Source organism: Patagioenas fasciata, chromosome 3 (genome assembly GCF_037038585.1).
Source record: "Patagioenas fasciata isolate bPatFas1 chromosome 3, bPatFas1.hap1, whole genome shotgun sequence".
In the NCBI taxonomy this organism is placed as follows: Eukaryota; Metazoa; Chordata; class Aves; order Columbiformes; family Columbidae; genus Patagioenas; species Patagioenas fasciata.
In genome coordinates, this window is record NC_092522.1 from 59,374,099 (window position 1) to 59,394,953 (window position 20,855).

The window sequence follows — 20,855 nt, forward strand, 5'->3', positions numbered from 1 at the left end:
TCCATAAAGAAGAGTAACAAAATTAGGGGATAGTGTGGTTTATTTGTTTGTTTCATTGGTTGTTTCGGTGGGTGGGTGTGTGTGTGACTTTTTTTTTTTTTTTAAATGGTTGAGCAGTGACTCATTTTTTAACTCATATGGACAGGACTCAGAAAAACATTTTTCCCTCCCACCTAGCTTCAACAGAATGCAAATGATTTCTCCTGTACAAATTCTAAACCCTCTCAATCTACACCATTCACAGCTAATTCTTATCCTTGCAAATACCTGCATCTCCCAGCAAAATCAGCATGTTTATATGTATTTTTTTTAAATAATTACTGTCTGACATCAAGTGCACCAGAATGAGATATACAGCACAATCACTACTGAGAGTGCTAGAGGTATTTATACCAAGAATCTACAACTCTAGTATTTTCTTTCATTTTTCTCTTGTATTCTTCAGAGAAAGTGGAAGAATATGTTCCAGTGATGAAGGAACTCAATTCTAGGCCCAGATTAATATATTCCAAATACAAGTATCTAATCTTACCCAATATGGAGCACCCCTGCCATTGATTGTTGCATTATTCAGGCTCAGACCCTTGGCTAATTGCACTGGAATTACACCAGTTCATATGAAATCATGATCTGGAGATGTTGTTTGAGCAAGCAACACTGAAATAGAAACAATTTAGTACCTGAAAATATAAAATTATGGTCCACACCAAGCCAAGTACAATAGCAGGCCTGCCATCAGCAATATCAGTTGAGTTTATGTTGACAAGTTTAATCTATATAAGAGAGAAAATGTGTTATTACCACACACAAGGAGTGATAAAAATATAAAACACATTTCAAATAGGTTTTATATTTTTAATGCATTTTTGCAATCAAGTAGTTTCTTACTTAAAAAAAAAAAAAACAAGACTGAATGGTGCAATTTCACTTTTCAGAAGAGTATAGCTATAGGTAATGAAAGATTTTTAGGACAATTGCATGCTATTATTGTAGAACAAAAATATTTAATTTCAAGCAGAAAGAACAATAAAAATTACATAGAACTACTGTACAAACCGGAGATCCTCTGTATACAGACTAGCATGAAAAGCAAAGAGAAAAAGATGACACCAAAAAAAAGTTTTAATTAATTATAAGGTAAATTAAATAATTTAATTTTATAATGCAAAAAAGCACATTTTTGGCACATCTGGCAACACAATTAATTAAGTAAAGCAAATTAAATACCCATAACAGATTTTCAATTATGCAGGGTTTTCTTGCTATAGTTTGAATAGATTTGGAATGGAAAGATAAAAGTGAATTTAAGAATAAATAAGAAAAGGAAGAGGTGGAGGAGAAAATATAAAAGAAAGATAAGAGAAAAAAAGAATGCCACAGTTCTCCAGTACAGATTTTTATTGTAAAGGGTATTACCGCTACCGATTAAGGCTCCCTTGCAAGATAAACCTGACTATAGTTCTTTTACAATAAGAAAAGAGTTGGAAAAAATAAGTTATCTAAGGGCACAGTTTTTCAACTGAAACAGGAACAGATTCCATGACTCTAAATTCCCGAATGCTAATCTGTAGTCTGAATGAAATATCGCCCCAAAATAAGTTCATAAGATAAAAGGCAGTAAATCAGGGGATAAAGAATATATCATAAAGATATTAACAAGTAGATAAAGCTCAAGGAAATAGAATAAAACAGGTAGTAATGGAAAATCAGCATATATGTTAACACTTATTCCTTCGGCAAAACTAAGTCTGCCATCAATCATGATATAAATATGAAGGGCTGCTAAAGTGTTCATGCACTGCAAGCTTGTTCATGGACAAAGGTTATGGAAAAACCTTGGAGGACAGGTTGCAGAAAAGCAGGAGAATTACTTTAGGTGACTTCATTTGTCTCCCCAAAATAGAGAAAAGACTGCAGTTCTCTGAATCAGCAGCTGGAAAACCACTAAATAGTAACAGTGGCAAAGAAAAAGTAGTTGTTCAGGGCTGTGAAGCTCCTGTCAGAATTAAAACCCTAGAGGCTGCTTGGGAAGTGGCAGAGGAGAAATCCCCACAGGTTACAGAAACCGGACAAAACTCTGGGAAAATTGACATTACTTACTTCTCTACTAGGTAAAAAGGATTTTTTTCTACTACCTACCCAAAGAAAAATATACCAAGAGTCCCATTCTCTCAGCTGGACCAAATCCAACATAAGCATTTTTTCTAGAAAGTGAGGTTTTTCTTATATGTGTTACAGACCAAAAGATTTACGGGGATTCAACTAAATATTTTGATTAGGCTACTGTTCACAGAAGCATAGATTATCTACTCTAGTTCTTGTGTTACCTTTATCTTACTATCCATTAAAATTGATCTAAAACTACAAAAAAAACTTTTCACAACCATGAGAAAAAAAACAAAACCAACCAAACAAAAAAACCCAAACAAACACTTTGGTCTACAATAACATCTGTTAATTGTCAGCTGCATTTTGCAGTATTGCAGGAATATCTCTAGAAGTCTGTTTGAACGGTGAAAATAAATAGTTGATTAAACGTGGAAAAAAAATAACTTACGGGAGAGCCCATGGAATAAGGAAACCCTGTGTGCATTCCCCAATGTGCTGCATGCAGTCACCCATCTCCCTTTGAGTACAGACCAGGGACTGCACTCAGCTACTGTAAGAGGCACTTGTCTGAACAGCTTCCCCACCTCCTCTGGGAGGAAAAGGCTGACACACTGGGTATATGCATCCTCCAGTCTGCATTAAACCTAGGGATCACCTGCTGCCACACACGAGTTTACCTGACACATTGCGTATTTCCAACTTCCTCTAGAAGAAAATCTGGCATATAGATACAAAGTACATAGAAAAATGACTAAGAAAAGTCCAGACAAAAATACCCAGATATTGTAAGCAAAACCACAATACGCCCTTTCCGGCAATCTATTTTGATCCTCAGCAAGGTCAGTTATCTGGATGCACTGCTGTATTATTCCTGGGTTGTAAGCTGGGTCATTAAAAGTTCAAGTCACTGGACATGTGACATGTAGACTTAGGGAAGCACAGTTTTTTCCTTCTCTTCACCCCAGCCTTGCCTTATCTTGTTCAGGTCTCACTGGAAAGCTCTTGGTATGTAAGCCTTATCAGGCTGCATACGATATGGTTTGTATTAACAAACTGTAGTGAAATCATGAGCTAAAGCTGAATTTTGCTTTGGGAATATATTGGTCTTTGCTTTGGTTATGTATTTTTCAATTTAAAAAAAAAAAGTTCTCTTATAGATTTCTTTCTATAGGCACCTGCTAAGATTGTTGCCCATGGAAGAGAAATACAGGGTGTTTCAAAAAGATGAACCTAAAACACCTTTGTGTTGCAGGGTTGCCACGTTGCAAATGACTGAGTCTGGGGCTGTTTGTGCGCTGGGAGAGGCATCTAGTGGTAATCATTTGAAACTTTATGCTCTGCCCTTTCAAGTGGTAAGAGTTTCATTCCTGGGTGGTTCCTGGTTGCAGAGATATTGTGATTTCAAATCTTTTTGAAACACCCTGAATAATTAGGTCAAGATGCCACAGGGTTAAAGACAGGGAAAGAATGCCAAAACCCAACAGCTCCTGGTATGTACAGCACTGTGGTCACACGAAATTCATCAGGTGTTACATCCGAATTGATAAAAACTGAACTAAAATGCAGAAATTAGAGGAACAAAATATCTGTAAGCCAATTTATAAAACAGATACAAGTCACTACAATATAGAGAAAAAAGTGAGGAAATAAGGTAGAAGTAGATTGCTTTTATTTGATACTCACACCTAGATCACAATGAGTTTCTAGGTTTTCTTATGTTAAATTTATAAAATATTCTGCTTCATTTCTAAAATGTTCACAGCCCTGTATGTACCAGAATCAATCCAAGAATTAGTCTGAAGCCCTGCCAAGCTAATAAGGGGTCACACTGTTCTAAATTTTCAGGTCTATACTTTTAGGGAGTAGAATTTTGCATGTACAACCTGGGGAAGTCCAGAAATCTATTCTTTTAATTATACATGAATGTCTCTACTGAACTGAAGATCACTGTTCTTTGCCAAGAACAGCAATAGGAAAGTAGGGATCGTGAAGAGCTGAAGGGCACATTAAAAAAAAAAAAAGAGAGAGATCATCCAAGGTGAATCTAACTAAGGAAAAAAAAATTGCTATCTATTAATATTGGAACTTGACATTTTCATTTTACAACAATTTTTAGGCACTGTATAGAAACTGAAGTCTGCATACATAGCTCCAACTTTGGAGAATAAGAGCAGGTAGGTGAATACAAATCACGCAGTTAAGGAAAGAAAGACAAAAATAAGGAAAAACAGGACTAAATGCTACCCAACCTACCCGTCTTCCTTCTAGAAACTTCAGAGCTGTGCCAATGTTGGCAACCCAGTGAATTCTCTTCAGCTGACGTCCCTGCTCACAAGGCTTAAAGAGAAAGAACAGTGTAAAGCTCAATTAGATTTATGCCAATTTGACACAAAAATTAAGTTGCCAATTATTATAAAATCTTATGTACATATCTTAGTTTGTTCTACATGTTAAAATGTTCCTTGGAACAGTCAAATTCTATTTTTGCATATACTAACAGGAGGACAGACAGATATAGGGGATGTAACTGTGACAGTTCTATTATAAAAAAATGATAAGATGTCTTAATAACCTCAAGATGCAAGTTGTGGGCTTCAGCCCATAAACTTCATCAAATCAGATAACTGTTTTTCTTATGTAAAATAAGCTACTTCTCTTTTTATACATGGACACACACACATATATTTTACTAAAAGATTGTCGCATTCTCTCAAATATTTTGCTTGCAATGGGGAAGTTGAGGTGGTTATTATTTTTAAAAAATCAGTCTGCAGTGAAGACTTTTCACCTAGAGGATTTGTATCCATTCTCTCCAATACCTTCTTGGTTATAAAAAAAATCTGTCACAAACCCTCAATGAACAATTAATTTTGCTGAACTTCAGACACATAGGCTGAAAAAAGGCAGAATTATTCAAATTAAATCAAGAACACATCCTAGGCTTCCAATACTCTATAGTGGACTTAAATTCCCCACTGAATCTTATATTCTAATGCAAATATACCACTACTGTAATTTAAATTTGTGTTCATAAAGTTACAAATGAATTTAACAAAAGGCTTGCTATAGATTCTGAAATTCCTGTTGCAGTTACTGCAGAATATCAGCCATTATTCTGGTTCCGTAATACCTCTTGTCTTTCACTAATTCATGTAGGCAGGATACGGCCAATGAATTTCATTGTAACAGGTGCAGCATCAAAATTCTTTTCCTGTTTTACTACTTTTGTTTTGCCACAAGAGGGAGACTTTCTGTATTACACAAACAGAAACAGCTGAATTTCAGCAGAGCAGAAACACACCTGAAAGTATAGCTTTTTACCTATCTTACAGTGAAATCACTTTTGCAGTCTGAATTACTACCTAATTTTGGGTATCACCTGAAATCAAAGCGGAGGTGAAATACGAGAAAGAGGCACGTGTGGCACTTGCAAAGTGCCCCACATGTGAGGGAGCAGGTAACATCTGAATCCTCCAGCAAGCCAAAGGACAGACTGTTGCTCTGCTCTTTAAGACGCTGCTCTTTAAGACTGTTTTGGAAAAAGTGAGAGACCACGGCCTAAAACCCTTTTGTTTTTCTCCCACATCACAAGCACAAAACCAGCCTGGCTCCCAAAAGACAGTCTGTCATGTACACACCGTGGTCTTTGCACACAACTTGGCTGTGAAAAAGCCATTTGGCATCAGACAAGGTTCTTTACAGTAGCAGAGCAGCTCTCAGGGTAAATCGATATAAGATCCCATTAAATTTGAGGGGCTTACAAATTTATTTTTTTTTTTCAAAGAGAAAGCCATAAATTTAACAAGAAAAGACTGACATTATTTATTCATTATGTATATAACTAGCTTGCAGTTTACACCTTGTTTGTGCCATAGTAACAACCAGATGAACTGCAAAGACTAATACAAATAAGCAAATTTTTATGAACTATTAAAACAAAATTAACAGAAAATTAATAAAATCAAGAATGTCAGTCTGTAATCATCTTTTTTTTTTGGTTTTGTAGCCAGATAGTCCATTCTGTGAATAAACTTGTTTCGCTATGTAGCAGTCACTTTTTTTTATGGTATTCAAATATAGAAACATATTATAAAATTATATTATAAAATTATATCCTAGAGAAGTTACGCAGCTATCATGTATATTCAGAAGGAAAGAAGTTCTTACCAGTTTCTGCCCTGAAAGAACCTCCAAAAGGGCAATGAGCATTACACCATCTTTGATATCTTCAAACAGATCATTCACCAGCATGGGAGGATTGCGCTGAAAAGGGAGAAAACTTCAGGTATTCTAAAGGCTCGCCAACGTTACATCCTACTTGCCCTCCTTGCAAACAGAAGCACAAAGAGTGGCTGGTTCCCTTCATTATGTTTTATAATGCTTACTATCAATGTATTATTTAACCATTGCTTTGCCACCATATTTTTTAACTATTTAACATTTCTGGTGCAGGACTCTAACACTGGATGTTTTCTGCCACTAATGATACAGTGGAGAAACCTCTTGCTCCCTAAAACAAGCAAAGAAACACACCAACATCTGCCTATGGGTCTATAAAATACACACAACTTACAGATGCACTACTACAGTCACACTTCAATCTATCAGCATATTTTGCCTACTGTTAAGTATGTCACAGAAATTTCATTCTCTCAGTCTGCAAAATACAAGGAGCTATAGGAAGGAAAGATCCCTAAAGCAGTGTGGCTGGCTGAGCAACTCTGCTGCTTTCTCACAGCTGACAGTTGTTGCACTACGTCACCGTATTTTCTCTCCTCCAGGCATTGCAGCCTTCCAGTGCTGTTAGCACTGTGTCAGCTCCTACTGAAAACAAATTGTTTAACATATGTCTTTACATTTGCAAACACAACAATAATACAAATAAACCTGTAAACAGATGATTTAGGAATTTTGAATGACAAGGTCACATAATTAATCTTCCTAAATATATCCCGGTTTGTGGAACTATGGCACTCAGCTGGTCAGTATTTTAATGATCACAGAATATCTCTTAGAAACAGGAAGTTTGAAAGTGGTAAAATAAATGAAATACACAACCTCTAGCTTCCATGAGCCTGTCACGATTCACATATTTATACCTGCTAATTCACTAAAATGACAATCAGAATACAAAATTATTGAAATTAGTTCAGGTTTAATAATTTACTTTTGAGATACTTCTGAAAAAAGAGGCTTGTACAACAACCTTTTACTTCTGTTCTGCAGAAACACAGATTTGAAAAGATGAACCTAACAAATAAAATGCTGTCCTTGAAAAGGTAGAAATGCTATAACAAATCAGGAAAAAGCAAAAGTTTCTAGTTCCCAAAATCAAAACACCCCATCTTCATTGTTCAGCTTGGATGAACTAATATTTCAAGGAGACATAACTTTGGCATAAAGTGGAAAAAGGACTCCTGCTGAAAGCAGACTTCATCTGAGATTTGGCATGCTCTAAGAGCCACAATAATAAGAGTCTATTTTCTCATGTATATAAATAAAGCAGTATTACAACTCATTAAGAGGGTATATTTAATCATAATTCTTTTTTACTTCCTAGCAACGCAATAGATAATGAATCATGTTCTTCCTTAATACAACACTGAAGAATTCTACAGAGCAAATACGTCAATAGAGATGAATTTGTTCCAGTCTTGCATCATGGGCAGTTGACATAAATGCAATTAATTTTTCTCACCTTCTATGTTACCATTTCCTGTTTGAAGTTTGGAGCAGCTTTGGTTTTATCAGTAATACCGCATGATATAATACTGAAGAGTTCTGTGCTAAAATAATTCAGTAATAATCATCCTAATCCAACAGGATGTGAAGGCCTAAAAATCCCAACATGCACCTAAATGTCCCAATAGTGAGGTTTCTCTCATGAAGCCCACCCTACAGTAATGGAGATAGGTTCTTACAGAGGGCAATTCGCCATACATGTAGGTTGAAGGGTGAGTTTTATAGTGCCTCACAAGCTTGGTGCAGATCACGTGCCTGTCAGATGACTTGTTTGAGCATAACTCAGCTCCCTTCCAGCTTGAGTGGTTTGATATCCCTACTCTCAGATCAGGGTACAGGCCAGAATTTGCTTCATCCCAACATGAAGTCAAAAGTCATCTGGCATTCATATGCAAACCAAGTCTGGGAAGCAGCTCTGGTTTCCACAGCGCATAGTTTCACACTGCAGATACACCCTCTGATTGCCCATGTCAAGCTCTGGCTCTGAAGCATCCTCCTCATGACAGTAGTTACAAAACTTAGATTTGCACCCAGAATGAGGCATTGTACTAAGATAAGGCAGTAAAAATATCTCTGAAGAGATCATACAACGAAATTAACACCTACAGTACTTTCCTTTCAATATGAATAAAATATTGGTTTGGGGAAAACCAGGGGATGAGAAAGCATTGAATAAGATGAGAAGCAACAACAAAAAAAGTCAAATTACTTACATCAAAATTAATAAGACCTATTGCTCTGAAGTGTGAAAATCACAATTGTCCATAAATCAGCAGGTTGAACTGCACTTTTTGTTGCCAGAAAGTTGCGTAATGACAAACACTGCCAGTGTTTGGCAGCACACACCATGTACCCTAACACCAACAAAACAGGAACAGAAGGCAGGTACAACAGCTGCGTCACAAGATCTCCTGTATGAGACTTCTCTAACATGGAAAATTAGTTAATTATATAGACTGCCAAAAAAAAAAAGCGTATTATGCTTTATAATATAATGTTTTTCACTACCCTGAAGATGTTAACATCTGATTACAAGAAGGTAAGACTCTCATCATGTTTCACAAATCACTTCTTTTTTTTATTTTTTTACTACTCTGGGCACATAGCATAGAATTGGCCATATTATTATGAACACCAGTCTCTCTCAGAAGTATGGTACAAATTATATTTTTAGTGCCATATATAGAAGAATAGATTAATCTTTTACATAAGGATTCTGTAGTTACCAATCTTATTCTCCTTGTCAGTAAAATTCAGGGAGATAAACATACACTAGCTGATACTGATTAGTTCATACACCCTTATGTATCGTATAAGGACCATCACACAAGATGGCTGAAGCTAGTGGACTGTTTTTCCACGCAGAACCTCTACTGAGATTAACACAACGTCTTCTGTTGGAATGGATAAATACCTATTCCTTTGCTGCATATATAGTGTCAAATGAAATTAAAGGAAAAAGTGAAGATGTACGCTGCTTACTTATTAGCCTCCAGAAAATAAATGTTTTTTTAAAGCTGTATGCAGTTAAAATCTATTGATACTTTTTATTCTAGAGGCTCAACAGGACTTAACATCTATTCAGTTAGCTGCATTAATGCACTGCCAAAACACCTACTGTAAATCAGTGAAAGCAGAGAAAGAAAACTAACGTAACACCTTGTAATCTTGAAAATGTTGAATGTACTCCAGACTTTGACTTTTTACATGTAAATGTATAACTTTAGCAATGCAATCAACTGCCATGATCGTAATAAACTGTATTTTCAGTGTTGGAAAGCCTGTGCAAATGAAGTAATTTTTAAATCAGGAAAAAAATAACAGTTTAAAAGTATATGAAGTAATATCTCAAAATCCTACAATATTGAATAAAAGCTGCTATTTATAAACTTTTTGAACAAAATTCTTTGGGAGAACTCAGAATATAATTCGATGAACAATCAGACATTAAATCTACAACTTGTCAGTTCTACACCACCATTTCATACACTTTATTATTTTTGGTTTTTTGTATGCTTCTCTAGGAAAGAAAAATAGAAAAAGAATACTAATGATGTGGTACATACTGCATTGTATGTATTAAACACTAATTTATTGCAGTATATGCAATCACAGTAATGTAGTTTATAGTGACAATGACATTTAGGAACAGTCATATCACAAATGCAGAGGCACACTCACTACAAATAAATTCCTGTGCTCCGTAGGAGGAATATGAATTAATTGGGAATGAATCTTAAAGGTTAATGAACCAGATTTTTCTCATATTAAGTATTTATTTAAATAACTGTATTTAGAATTGATCACAAATGGGAACTGATGAGGAAATGCTCTGCTTAAACTTGTTGCTCTTACAAACTTCTCTAATTTGCTGTAGTGTTCAGGAAATGCTCTGAATATTTCAAAGAACTGAACACCAGTATACGTGAAAAGTATTTGACTGATAAGACTCAAAAAAAAAGAGATTTACTAAGCTTCACTCTTGTATTCCAACACTTTTTCTTGTATTTAATTTCTCATTTACATCTTCGCTACAGGAATCTGGTCCTCACACCCTGTACTTAACTTCTTTAATGAACAAATCGTGCTGTACAAACAACATCATAATCGATGCTAATCCAAACCTTAGAAACTACCTTTGCTACGTTAATTTTCAAAAAACGTTTCAAAAACTCCTGAAAAAAAGTGCTAAAACCTATCCACATGCACAAATAGGAACAAATCTGTGTAACTACTGAATCATCTCTGTGAGAACAGGAAGGAGAATGTGAAATTTCAGAATTACTCTGTAAGAGTCGGCCCAACCCTCTACCCCAATTTAATTCCTAAATCTTTAAGCACATATATTTTCATGTTCCTTGTTGTTAATGGCTCTTTTTATGAATAAGGCATGAAAGGATCCAGCCCTAAGTTTTATGATCAGTTTCATGACACAAATTAATTTAGTATTCACTTTTTAACATTAGAGTTTACATACGATACTAGTGAAAACAGACAGTGGCTGTTGGAGCAGAAAACTGACAGGCAGATTTTCACCATCATGTAGTCAAGATGGCCATTAGCTTACATTTTTCCTGTGTCAGTGACTCAGATACTGCGAGCCTCTGTATTCCCATTTGAAAAAAAAGACAAATACCACAGAATTACTTAGTTCATTGATGACAATTGATGAGGTTCTTGTATGAAGACCCATTTACATTCTATGAACAAACTACTACCGCTGAGAGAGTGTGTGTGGACACTGTAAATCTTTATATACCCATTACTTTTTCTCTTTTTCTTCCTTTCTTTGTTATAAAATATATCGGTTTGCAATTTCAAAACTTTTAATGTAAGGTTTAATGCCTAGGTTTAAGTCAGCATTATGAAAAAAATGCATAGGTGTAATTAAAAATATTATCCATTCTTAGTTTTAATTTGATATTCATCCTCTGCTTTTTTGTTGTTGTTGATGTGTGCATCCTTTTAATGGAAATACAAAATGAATAATTTATTTCAGTATGTATTTGTTGTTCACTCTATTTGGTGAGTTTACAACAATACTTTGGTGAGCACAAATACTGAAGTTATCCCTATACCTGTGAACAAAGATATTATTTGGTTGAGTTAAACCAGTTTACAGTCTGTGTTCCAAAGTTTTGAAACTACTTTTTCCCAGCACTTTCACCAAAGATGAACAATGCAATAAAAGGCATATGGCTCTGTTGTTTCAGAGAGGCATATTTTTCTTCTACTTTACTCATCTAATCCACTATCTAAAAATTGATATAGGCAAATAAATGAAAAAAACATTTAAGTAATTTCTCTTTTGAATGGATCTAGTATCTCCTTTTTGACGTATTTGGTATAATGTTCTTCTGTATTTTAAATTTAGACTTTGAAAAGATGCCAGAAAAGATACTCAGAAGCATACTCAAATTATTTCTGTCTTTGAAGGCTGAGAGGAAGGAGACTGAGTAGAATCTTAGAGAAATATGAATAAATAATATGCAATTAGAAAACTTCTTGTCCTGTTAGCTATGCATATCTCAATTGTCATTAGTAGAACTCCACAGATGTGCAAAAATTAATCTGGATGGCCAGAAGATAGTTCACATTAATTTGGTAGCTTGTGCCCCAATTTCTGCAAGTGGGTGGCAGAGAAAAGAGACAACTTCCAGATGTCAAGTTTCCCCAGATTCCTGAGCCAGAATCACAGAATGGATTCAGCAGGGGTTAGAGAGACAGACAGCAGAGGGACAGGTGCAGACTAGTGCTAACAACTGACCCCAAATGGAGCTGTTATTGTTCTACCTGTTAGTTATCATCCTTGTAGTTCTTTCCTATGTTCATCCCTTGTGGGACATTGCCCTGTGGGTGAGGGCATGGCTGTTTTACTTCAAACTTTCTTTGACGTGCCACATAATTAGCTGATGCTAAATCCTTTATTTATGTTCTGCTTGTGGAAGAATACATCTATGAATTAGGAAACAATTATAAAATGGTAGCATTCTATTGTAAGAGCAAGAGAGAATATTATAAAGAAATCATAACTCTCTCCTACTCCCTTTCATGAAGTTCAGTTCCCTGGTACCCTCTTTTCATTTGCCTGTTTTGTTTATTCTGATTTGTATCCATATTCTCAAACCCGTTCTTAACTTTATATTTAAAAAGCCAAAAATGGTGTGGTGTTTAGTTTGGTTTTGGGTTTGTTTGTGATTTGTTTGATTTTGTTTTTTAATCTACTTGATGCATGTAACTTAGTTATTGAATAAGTTTCTGTTTCAATTAGAGCATGACTTTTTGAAATTAAGCATATCCTAAGGTTTTAAAGATTAGCAGTGAAGAATCTTTCACTCATAGCAAACCCTGACAAACCATCACATCCTGTTATATATTCTCAAATTATTAACTATCCTCAGTTCTACCTATTACAATCAAATCAGTTCTGCATTTCCATTTCTTTCAAATCACTACCCTCACAATGTCAGAAACTGTTCTTTTTCTCTTTAATTCTCCTTGGCTCTACTCAACCAACACAGTACAAGGATAAAAATTCTAAGGTAGAGTTTCCTTTCTTCTGACAGCAGTAAACCCACCTTTCAAATTGCTACAGTGAAACCCTACCAGTCTTTGCTTAGAAAACATTAATTTCTCCTGGTTTTGAGATTTTATGCAGTTACTCACCAGCACTGACCAAAACATTCAAACATTTATGACGGAACATTTCTTCAGATAGCCATGATGTTAGAGTTACATACTTTAGTTATAGTGTTTTTTCTTACTTCATCCTATTACTTTTTCCATTACTAATTTTATTAGATTAGTAAAAATGGCAACTCTTAAACTTTCCTCCAAAATCAAAAGGAATGAAACCCAAAATTTTACCAGAGTAGCCAAGAAATAGACAGCAAATTTAAGTGAAGTTACTGTTAATTTTTAAGCCTGTGTATATTGAGTCAAATTCAGCACAGTAGGTCTGGATTGCACTTTGGATTACATTGTACACAGCAATCTGGCAACTGGTGTATGCACACAAAGCAGGGGAGCGGAACAAGGCTATGCCTTTGAAAAAAATAACCCTGTAAATTCACCTATAATTATGTAGGTAACACATATATGTACTTGTGGTGGATTGAACTGCTCTCTCCCCCTTCTCAACAGGATAGAGGATGAAAACAAGGTGAAGAAGCCTGTGGGTAGAAATAAAGACAGGGAGTTCACTTACCAGTTACTGTCACAGGCAAAACGGGCTCTACTTGGAGAAAAATAATTTCTTTTAATGTATGTTAAATTTATATTCATTTATTTTAATTTATATTAATTTATTTCCAATTAAAATAGATCAGAACGGTGAGAAACAAAGATAAAACTTTAGCTCCGCTTGGAAGCAAATCTGGCTAGGGATGTCAAGGACAACAAGAAGGGCCTCTTCAAGTACATCAGCAGCAAAAGGAAGGTTAGGGAAAATGTAGATCTCAGGGGTCTCTGCTTGGGCATCTGGGGCACCTCCTTGGTGTCTGCAGGGCTGTTTCTCACACTTTCTTCCCTCAGTTCTCACTGGCTGTGCAGAATTTTGCCTTTTCTTAAACACACTTTCCCAGAAGTGCCACCAGCTTGGCTGAGGGCCTCAGCCGTGTCCTGCAGTGGGTCCATCAAAGTTGAAACCACCTGTGTCCAACACAGGGCAGCCCTGCAGCCTACTGGGCACCTGGACCTACACCTCCTTCCATATTATTTAATCCCAGTAACTCCACCGGCTTTAACAGACATAAACCCAAATGTAGAAGCACGTATTGCTGTTTCTCTGCTATTAGTGTGAGGCCAGTGCTTCATGGTGTTCCTTGCTAGGTACCATTTTGGCAGGTGCTCCATAGTTTCCTGGGTTCAAAGATGAGACCAGAATGCAGACAATGCTCCCTAAAAGTGGGTTGCCTTCCAGGCTTTTTCCTTACCATATTACAAAGGCCTCCAGACAATAGAAATATTACAGCTTTCAATTCCTTTTGACATAATAAAAACCCCAACAATCTTCTATAAGAACCAAGTAACCTAAATATCGAATTTCTGGGTTACAATTCAGAACACGTGTGCAAGGGGAGTCCTGCACATTTCACAGACCCATCAGTACTTCCTACAGCTGTGATAAACTCAGCATATATATTTCCACACTTTCTGAAAACATGACTAACAAAGGTGTAAAAGCTTAAGGTTTAAAACTTAAAAATTTGAATGGTATGGGTCACTCCTGTTGAGTCTAATCTCCATAGTCTATAAACAGTGTTTCTCATGTGGCAACGCAACAGCATAAATGGGAAGCAAAGCCAGATCACCTACACATCTGAGGCCAACTTGCTGACAGCTATCAATAAAAGTATGATGGAAACAGATTTCCTTTTAAATGGTGAATTAAGACAGACCAATTACTAAAGGGCATCTCAGGTAGCTAAAAGTGAGGGCTGTGGCTGTGAACTGCTTGGTTTGAATGTGAGTATTTTATCAGCCTTTACAATATCCTATTAAGGATATATATGCCTAGATCACTCAAGTTAAAAGGTCTAGCTGAGCCCTCACAGGCCAAAGGGACTAGTACAGTCAAGGTAGAGTTCAGTTCTCAATCCAGAGCAAAATATCTTAACTGAGCTACCAACACAACTTTGTCTCTTCCCAAGGACTCGTCAGTTATTACAAGGAAACTACCGTTACACACAAAGATATTAATCTAACAATATATACATATATCAAATTGCCAATTATTATCAGATATTATCCATCAGTTACTAATGACGCAATACAATTAGGAAAGAGAAAAAACATGAAATAAGAATTCTTTTTCCTCTGACACATTTTCATGGTCTGCTTTGCTAACACTTAAGCAAATATTGAATTTCTTTCCATCTTGGTTGAAGTAAACAGAACATATGTAGAGTGCTTAAGTTCTCTGATGCACGGGAACCTTTTCAAAATATTCCCAAGAGAATGGGGGGAGAGACATCATTCCCAGTGAGGATCCAGTGCCAAGAAGTCCTGAAGAATGCCTCGCGCTTGCAGTTGAATTTTACAATGTCAGTGCAGTTCATTTGACAGTAAATCCCTCATTTACATTCCTCAGTAACGTAAATAAATGCTGTTGCTCTAACATAGAGTCTCATTAGACCAAATAACATGATGTAGCATTATATGGGCTTCCTACTTTACTCTGTTCCTTTTTGAGGGCATTATTATCCAATTCCCTACACAGACAGTAAACCAGTGCTCTTGCAGTTATTCTTTGCCCAATTTTCAAGTTCATCTTCATGATTTAAAAAATATGCATTTCAAAGAGCACCTCTGGTGCTTAACTATTTTAATTTACTGGACTAATTGATAACTATGGTTAGAGCTGTGCTGTGTCAAAGCTCTGGAAAATGCCAAACTAAATCTCAGTGCTTATGTTGTTAGATAAGGTTTGTACTAGTTGTAACTTAATACTTCAAAATTGTGTGTAAATCACTGTCTTTATTCTGCTAAAACCAAAGAAGGAGTTTTAGGTTGTGGTAAGAAGAAGCAATAATAGTTCAATGATAAATGCCAAATTGCATCAGATAATTAATTCAGCACTGGATTCACAAAGCACTATTTGTATTTATAACCACTTGAGGATGCCTCTATCAAACAACACACCTGACTCAAGCTTTATTCAAATACACTGCATGTAATAAAACGAATATTTCTCTTTCATAGAAAGCAGTTTCCAATACATCCTCTGGCTGAAACAGGAGTTACTGTGCTACCTTTCAGTTTTGGCCAAAGGAGCTGGGCAGTTGCCTGTAGACACCACTCACAACACTGCAGCTGACCGCGATTATGCTGAAACAGATTCATCCTCTATGGTGTACAGATAACAGGGACCCCTTTTCAAGTTTATGCTATTCTGTTTAGCGAAATGTTACACATTCTATACTCCAGGGCCTGTACAGCCATCGATAAAAAGGTTCGATTAAAAAAAAATTCAAAGCCATATATTACCTTAGCCAGGTGAGTATTAATCCATTTTGTGAAAGTCCTTTTCTGCACTGACTCTTGCTCATCTGAGAAAAAAAAAGGAAATCAGTTTGATTAGACACTGCTGAATCCTTTTGGATTTACATGATGGAAGAATAATATTCTCTACTGACAACAAATACATTCTGCATTTGACAGAAATGCCACTATGTTTTCTTGAGACGGGAATTTTTGCAGGTAACTACCCATAACAAATACTTCATACTCTTATAATCATGCTCTGACACTTGAATACTTGTACCTGTACTTTTAAACTAGAATCCATGTCTCTGATAGTCGAGTTGCTTTCCTTTAGAAAATCAACACAAGTCTTAGAAAAATTACATGAAAGAATTAAAATTGCTTTATCAAATGTGTTTGTGCAATGGAAGAATCGGATAGGGAGGAATCATTAGCTAGTTCAGGCAGTTTCTATACTGCTGCTTACTATCTCCCTTAATTCTGTCTTGAAGTACTTGTCTGATTTATAGTGAATTTCACTGATTCTCAGATAGTCCCTCAGGGATTGCTGCCAGCTGCATGGACAAAAATAGCTCCTGAATGAGCTCCTCCAACTTCAGCAGCCAGGGTCAAGCTGCAGAGGGAAGAGAATCACAGTGCCATAACCAATCCACAAAGTCCCGTCCCTTGCTTATGGGGAATTGGGCTTGAAACATGGAATAATTTCACACCACTGGCATTCAAATATTTATGCTAGGGATTTTTCTTTCAAAAAATAAAAAGAAATACCTATTTCACTGAAAAATTAATCATATTATTCCCATCATAAGTTCTGAATGAGCAGCTTCATTCCCTTGCAGAAAATCCAAATAAATAAAATTGCTGTTGAACATTTACTTTTAAGAAGAACACATGCATGTCCCAAAACCTACAGATGGAAAACCTAATTTTAGATACTGCCTTTGCTACTGACTTTTGCAACACTGAATAGGGATTTTATCTCTTTCATACCTGTAAAATTAAAAGGGAATATTATTTAATCCCCTCTAAAGCTCTGGTATAGATAACTAATAAGTTTGATGTACTATTAGTACTAAGCTCCCTGACTAACACTCAAACAATGCTGCTCCACAATGAGGGTACATAAAGACACAAATCACGGCACAAAATTCACCAGCTAAATACTAAGTGGAACAACAATGGATCCCTGACCACGTATCAGCTCCCAAAACGTGTTTCTACATTACGTCTTGGGGATTTTGTATTTTCTTTACATATAAACAATATCTCACATATAAGAAATACCAGAGGAAAAATAATACATATCTCTCCAGCTAATGTGTTGCTAGATTAGCACACTTCATTGCATTCCTTTTCTTCTTTTTCTTTGATTTCATTGGGTAGGCTGTCTTACATAATTTTAAAAGCATTCATTACATTCTCAGAATCTACTTGTTGCACTAACAGGCAAGCTGTGTAAAATAACACTCGAAATACTGCATTGTGCCTCATTCAATACTGACTATTTCTGGCAAGGGGTATCTTCACTTTCTATGTGGTAATTGTTTCTACACTCTGGAAAACAGACTGCTCACCGTATGCTTTCTAACTCTGAACAAGATGTTTCCTTTGTGACATACAGTAAATGTCAGCTCCGCTCTGACAAAGAAATTATATATACAGGTAGCCCAATTAATTTCAGTGGAACTACTTGCACACTTGAACTGGGCTGTGTGTTAGTAGGTGTGGGGATAGAGATGGAGGATGCACAGAGACAGTCCAGCCCTAGCTTCATTCACACCTCTGTAACTTAAAATTACTCAGTAACCCTGATACAACAACAGTGTGCCAAAAGAAAAGAACAGGGCCTTTAGAAGCCAAACTTCTGATCAAAGAAATGAGCGAAAATTATTCCCTAATTTGCAGTTCCAGTGCCTCCTGACAACTTAAGCAGCAGCCTTCTGACAACAACTGGAAATCAGAGAACTGGCTCTCAGCTTCTAAATGTTTACCAGCAGAAGACATATTCAGATCCAGTTATATCAACAAATAGCAGAAATAGCCTTTCAAAATAATCTGTTTCAAGGAAATATATTTGAGCAATATAAGTTTTATGAGCCCTATTAATAACTATTAACACGTCACATAAAGAGTATACTCTGAATAACAGCTTCCTTTTTTATAGCACTTATTTTGCATAGGTTTAAAAGGAACAGATCTCATCACTGTAAAACCTATGTCTGAACATAATACAAGCAGTGGATCGGTACTTCAAATTTCATGATAAACATGCTTTTATACAAATTTCCCTGTAAATTCATTGAACTGAGGTAAATTCTTTGCAGAGGTACTTTTTATCTACACCCACAAGACGTGTGACAGTTTCTTAACACTCTCCCCACCTGCAAGGACTGTCCAAGTAAGGATATTTGGACCACTTACCGTGCCAGTACTGAAAGAACCTTGGACGCACATTTAAAGATGTAACACTTCTGCCACCAGCACCTTTGTAGCGAGCCATAAATGCTGCTCCTGCTGCTGCTACTCCTGTCTCATGTAGTGTGCAGCTTTTCTTTAGAATACAGACAGAAGTAATTTTTCAAGAATAATCTGTTGGTTTGGGTTTTTTTCCTTCACTGAAAATGCAGGCCTCTTAGACAAATCCCTCCACCTGCTCTTATTGGAGAATTCACATGAAGCCAGACCTTAAAAACATCTTTATATATTATTCTTGCAGAGATGCAAAAGCCAGACAAAGCCAGCTGTACTGGAAGTAGCAGTTCTGCTGGTCTCACTGCCATCATCCTTCTCCACTGTTTTCCTGTGGAAAGATTTTTTTATCTGAGCACCAGCCAATCCGCTGGCGGAAACCTCTGATGTCAAGAGCCTGAATAATTCATCCAGGGACGGGGACAACCCAACTACACTGTCAATATCCTAAAGCAGCAAAATGTTTGGCTGCAAAAAGCAATGCAGTCTTCTCACCGGTGCTTTTGTAACAATATACTGCTCAGTAGGCATAAAAATGGCTGAATGGCATAGCTCTTCTCTAGGTTGTCATACATATAAAGGAAAGCAGCTTTTAAAAGCAGTCACTTGGGTTCATCACTGCATACTCTATTTAGACATGGGTGTTCTTCAGCTTTGCAACTGAAACAGTGAAGCAGAAGAAATAGCAAGCAATGAATCTGAACAGACATGTAAGGCCACTTAGCTTTTAATAATATATTTGAGCTGTTGTACAAGAAAGATGAAACATATGTAAGGATGCACAGGATTTTTTGAGTGCTCCTAGACCAGTCTGAAACATACTCAAATTTCTGATAATATGCAGTACTTTCTGTTTCACTAAAACAGAGCGCCAGAGCATTTGAACAGACTTTGTTTTGCTCTCGTAAAATGAAGGCTGTTATGAACTGTGAAGATTCATACATTGTTCAGCCACAGGAGCCAACAGAGTAGTACACAATATCAAAATGAGAATAAAAGGTTCACTTTTAGCGTGCCATTACATTAAATGTATCGTTATAAAGGTTGAATTCAAATTTCTGTTTTTGTAAAACACAATGACCCTTGAGAAGATCATCCTGCATCTGAAAGAAACGTTGCAAGAAGGTTTGGTTTTATTTTAATCAAATGGCTTCCTTTAATTGTCTGGAAATATATTCATATTTTTACAAACCTTTTCCCTACTAAAGCACCAACAACATACTGCCTTTTCAGGTCAGCTATGAAAAAAGGCAAATGTAATTGGATATATTTACTTTAAAACATTTAGAACAAATTATTTTGAAAGATGAAGAAAACCAACCACACATCTTCAGACAGTTATGAATATGTTGATGAAATATTCATTGTGCATGAATATGATAATAGCTAGTATCATGCATATCGTATATATATACATCAGGAGATAGAGAGTAGTGGCATGCTTTCTAGCAGAGTTTTTTTAGACAGGCTTCCTACGCAACACAGTCCCTGCCTGCTGGTAGTGGCAGCAGCCCCCCCTCAGCTGTGGAGCTCCATGTGCCACAAGTGCCTGGTGGGCAGTGGCAGGTCACATATCCAGCACCTCCTGCCTCAGGTGCTTAGGGATGGGATGGCAGGAAGGTGGCTGCAGCCCAGAGTTGCAAATACAGGCTTCTGCTGCAAAGTAACCCAAGAAGGAGTCTCATGCAGAGAGTGAGGGACATGACAGAGCTGAGCTCATATGTCTAATGACCTAATATTGCAGAGATTTGTTTTATTTCTTACTTTAGTGAAATTCAATTTGAGTTGTTCATAGCTCCTTATTTTCAGCATCCTTTTCTGTTTTCTTTGGTTTTCATAGCTCTGTCCTAAAAACACCAAGGAGCTTTTGTTTGTTTGTTTGTTTTCCAGCTCTTTGGCACCTTCAGGAATACTGCTAAAACAACTTGGAAGTGCAGAAAAGTGTGCCAAACCACCTGCAATGCTCCAAGATGTCACTTCAGAGCACAATACAGCACAGAAAGTGGTGAATAGCACCCTGCTGGGAAACTTTGTTTGGTCAGCAGTATGGC

The 20,855-nt window shown here is 36.4% G+C and overlaps 1 protein-coding gene across 3 annotated transcripts in view; it reads right to left on the reverse strand.

Annotated features, from left to right (window-relative positions):
* The window catches only part of SYNE1 (spectrin repeat containing nuclear envelope protein 1), a 300,424-nt gene that overhangs the window by 231,998 nt on the left and 47,571 nt on the right, over window positions 1–20,855 (reverse strand). For 2 of the 3 annotated variants that reach the window (XM_071806433.1, XM_071806432.1), the window contains exons 3-6: window positions 16,339–16,400; window positions 6,277–6,372; window positions 4,363–4,446; window positions 681–773 (exon numbers count right to left, since the gene is read on the reverse strand). In XM_071806433.1, coding sequence (XP_071662534.1) covers window positions 681–773; window positions 4,363–4,446; window positions 6,277–6,372; window positions 16,339–16,400 — 335 coding nt within the window. Of the gene's footprint in view, window positions 1–680; window positions 774–1,056; window positions 1,078–4,362; window positions 4,447–6,276; window positions 6,373–16,338; window positions 16,401–20,855 lie in introns of all 3 variants that reach the window. The other variant, XM_071806430.1, reaches the window with a different exon arrangement.